Source organism: Akebia trifoliata, chromosome 5, assembly GCF_017979445.1.
Source record: "Akebia trifoliata isolate Shusen 1 chromosome 5, ASM1797944v1, whole genome shotgun sequence".
Classification (NCBI taxonomy): domain Eukaryota; kingdom Viridiplantae; phylum Streptophyta; class Magnoliopsida; order Ranunculales; family Lardizabalaceae; genus Akebia; species Akebia trifoliata.
This window is the reverse complement of record NC_141379.1, coordinates 16,532,994-16,537,006: the sequence shown is the minus strand read 5'-3', so window position 1 is coordinate 16,537,006 and position 4,013 is coordinate 16,532,994. Positions and strand designations below refer to the sequence as shown.

At 40.5% G+C, this 4,013-nt stretch overlaps 1 protein-coding gene across 1 annotated transcript; it reads right to left on the bottom strand.

The window, feature by feature from the left end:
* Positions 1-672: 672 nt before the first annotated feature.
* LOC147401565 (uncharacterized) lies at positions 673-3,653 on the bottom strand. The gene is made up of 4 exons (XM_086444405.1): positions 2,309-3,653; positions 1,847-2,207; positions 1,221-1,660; positions 673-1,115 (listed from the first exon to the last, which is right to left on the bottom strand). The coding sequence occupies exons 1-4, from the start codon at positions 3,651-3,653 to the stop codon at positions 673-675; spliced, it is 2,589 nt and encodes an 862-aa protein (XP_086300531.1).
* Between the last annotated feature and the right edge of the window lie 360 nt (positions 3,654-4,013).

Below are 4,013 nucleotides of genomic sequence, written 5' to 3'. Positions count from 1 at the left end.
CTTATCATTGAAATATAAAAATCGAGGTGCCCTACGACGTATTTCGATTTTGTATTTTAGGTCGTCTGGCAACTTTCCATGTTGTAGATAGTCGATAAGTGGCTGTCTCCAATCTGTGACTTCGGCTATTTCGACAGTATTTGCTTCGTGCAATTCACCATTTTCCTCTATCAAAAGAGGTATTATCCACCTATGGCAGATAGAGATACTCATTGTCTCTCCTTCTAGCATAGCCAAACTTGCAGCAAGACTAGTTAAAGCGTCAGCCTGCTTGTTTTCGGTTCTTGGTATGTGTTTGATGATAATGTCTTCAAACTGACTTAGAAGTTGTGTAGCATACTGGTGATAAGGTACCAACTCATGTTTTTGAACGTCATACTTTGTTGAGAGTTGGTTGATGACAAGCTGTGAGTCCCCATACACATAGAGTTGGTGTAACTTCATCTCTAGTCCGAGTTCTAAACCAATGATCAGAGATTGGTATTCTGCAACATTGTTTGAACATAATTTCGTCAAGGCGAACGATAATGGAAATACTTCATTTTGTGGGGTGATAAAAATTACACCTACCCCTGCTCCACCTCTTCTAGCTGCGCCATCAAAGAACATTCTCCAAGCTGAAAGCACATCAATAGAGAATACTTCTTCGTCGGGCAAGTCGTAAGACAATTCTCATTCAGCCGGAATAGGATGATCAGCAAGAAAATCGACTAATGCCTGTCCTTTTACAGCCTTTTGAGGGATGTAAATAATTTCAAATTCTGATAAGAGAAGGGCCCATTTAGCTAGTCTTCCCGACAAGATTGGCCTTGTCATGATGTACTTGAGTGGATCAGCTCGTGTAGTGAGTCGGATTGTGTGCGACAACATGTAGTGCCGGAGTTTCTTTGTGGCAAAGATGAGTGCTAAACATGTCTTCTCGATGGGTGAATAGTTTACTTCTACTCCAACAAGAGTTTGACTCAAGTAGTAGAGTGCACCTTCTTTTCCTTCATTATTTTCTTGAGCTAACAATGCTCCTAGTGATATTTCTTGTGCACTAATATAGAGAATCTGTGGCTTTTCAGGAATTGGTGCAGAAAGAACAGGAGGCTTGAGAAGATACTCCTTGATGCCTTTCAGAGCATTCTCACAAGCTTCATCCCATTCAAATGATGTATCTTTCTTCATCAATCGACTGAAGGGATGACAACGCCCGGCTAAGTTCGAGATGAATCTACGAATGTAGGCAAGTCGACCTTGTAAACTTTTGAGTTCATGAATGTTCTTTGGTGCCGATATTTTTTGAATGGCTTCAATCTTATTTCGGTCAATTTCAATACCACGATGCCGAACCACGAATCCTAAAAATTTGCCCGAAGTAACTCCGAAAGCACATTTTAATGGATTCATCTTGAGCTGATACTGTTGCAATCTGTTGAAGGTATCACGTAGATGTTGTAAGTGATCTTTCCTTTTCTTGGACTTTACTACTAGGTCGTCAACATAACATTCGACTCTGTCATGTAGCATGTCATCAAAGATCTTTTGCATAGCTCGTTGGTAAGTGGCACCAGCATTTTTAAGTCCAAAAGGCATAACTTTGTAACAATATATACCTTTTGGGGTACGAAAGACTGTAAGCTCCTCGTCTTTTGGCGACATTCGAATTTGATTGTAACTAGAAGATCCATCCATGAAAAACAAGGCTTCATGTCCTGTAGTTGCATCAACCATAAGTTCTATGATTGGGAGCGGAAAATCATCTTTTGGACATGCATTATTCAAGTTGCGAAAATCGACACATACTCGAATTTGTCCATTCTTCTTTCTTACCGGAACTATGTTAGAAATCCAGGTTGGATACTTTACTTCTCGGATGAAGCTAGCTTCTATCAACTTGTTGACCTCTACCTCAATCTGTGGTATCAACTCTGGTCGAAAACGACGTTGTGCCTGTTTTATTGGGTGAACTCCGTGTTTAACTACGAGCTGATGAACAGTGATCTTCGGGTCAAGTCCTGGCATTTCTTTATAAGTCCAAGCAAATACATCTTTGTACTCTTGTAACAACTTGAGGTACTCGGATTCTTCATGCTGGTTTAGAAGAGTGTTGACGAATGTGGGTCGCGGCTCTTCAATTATCCCAAGATTTATTTCTTTTAAGTCGTCGACAGTGGCCTGTCCGCCTTCTTCAAAGATCGATGGAGCATTTTCGAGTTCTTCATCTGACAAAGTAGAATCTTCTTCAGAGAATTCCTCAATGGTAATATGATTTACAAAAACATCTTTAGAATTGTCTGTTCCAACAGTTAAGCTCGGTTGTTACTCGTTTGATTTGTGAGGATGATGGTGCGTCGCTTCACAATCAATGCATCTGATATCGAGACTTCTAAAGCTGCTTGTCGTTTCATGCGATATGGAATAGCGCTATGCAAGCCACTACTATCTTTATGCTCCACATGTTTATTCATTTGCTTAGGTTGATGTCGTGATTCCCTTCGTATTTTTACTTCAACCTTCTGACCAAGTCTAGATAGAGCAGACGCACGAGATTTATGAATTTGTACATCATGACGATCATCTAAACCACCCAATCGATCAAATACCGATGTGGTCGAGATGTGGCTACCAATTCGATCAAAGACCAATGTCCGTGGAACTGGTGTTTTTACAGACTCATCAATGATTTCTACTGTAGTATGTTGTGAAGTAGCCGTCTTCATCTTAGAAATTTTGATTGGAGCTTCTGACGTATACCCTAGCCCCGCTCGTGTGAATGAAACATTTTCTCCAGCTCGAACGAGTTTGACTTGTGTTGAAGTAAAACCATGAATTTGATCAGTTCGTAGTAGTTCACCCAATCGTACGGGTTCACCTTTTTCGTAACCAGCAATTTCGAATAACTTTGAAGTTTTATGACCGAACCAACTTTTGGACTTTACTTTTGCGAGGTTGTCTTCATAGTTCTTCGCAATTGACGTAGTTAGGACAACGTTTTCCACGGGTGTCCTTACTACGTAAGATTTTTGGAGAGGTGCAACCGGAAAGGTTAACTCTTCTTTTAACGTCTCTACTTCGATTTTAAAGACAGAAGATTTGGTCTTTGAAGAAATCTCTTCGAAAGGTGATTGTCTTGGCTTCCATCTCGATTGCGGCACGTAACGAAGCATTGGGGTTGGCAACACAATTGTGGATGACATATCCACCATTGATTGATTCACCTTGATTCGTTGAGTTTCTAGTTCTTGCTTCTTTACTTGTTCTTTTTGAAGTTGAGGATCAGAAATCTTCTCGGCAACATTCATAGTATGCTTTCCTTTGTCGAGTTTTTGCTTACCAGAAGAAGGTACCGAAACTGGAAGTGCTTCTTGAATGACATCCCCTTCAAAATAGAATTTCGCATCTGCAAAATATGTTTCTGCCTTGTCAAACGGTTGATCTTCGACTATTACACGCTTCTGCACACCATCTTGGTAATACTTGAAGCATTGATGTAATGTGGATGGTACTACTCCAGTTTCATGTAGCCATGGTCGACCGAGAAGTAAGTGATATAAAGTTTTACAATCAATCATGTGGAAGAGCGCTGTTGACTCCAAATCTGCAATAGAGAGCTTAATTCTTATCATGCCGATCACTCTTTGACCTCCCAAGTTGAAGCCCTGAATCATCAACTTACTGTGAGCAAGTTGATCCGATTAGATGCCAACTTGTTTCATAGTACGAATTGGCATGATGTTGACCGCAGAACCACAATCCAGGAGGATTCTTTGAATTTTAGTTTCCCTCACATAACCTGTAACATAAAGCGGCCTATTGTGAGGTCGAGACCCAATTGGAGATCCTCGTCAGTAAAGGTGATTGTGGCCATGCACAGACCATCTTCTGGTAGATCTATGTTGGGTTGAACTTCTTGTTTTGATTCAGTTGAGCTTTACTTTGAAGTAAGCTGAACTTTTTGAAATTCACTGGACAAATCCAAGTCGACCTGCGAATCTTCTGTTTTCGAGGTGTTATTGTCTTTCTCCAGT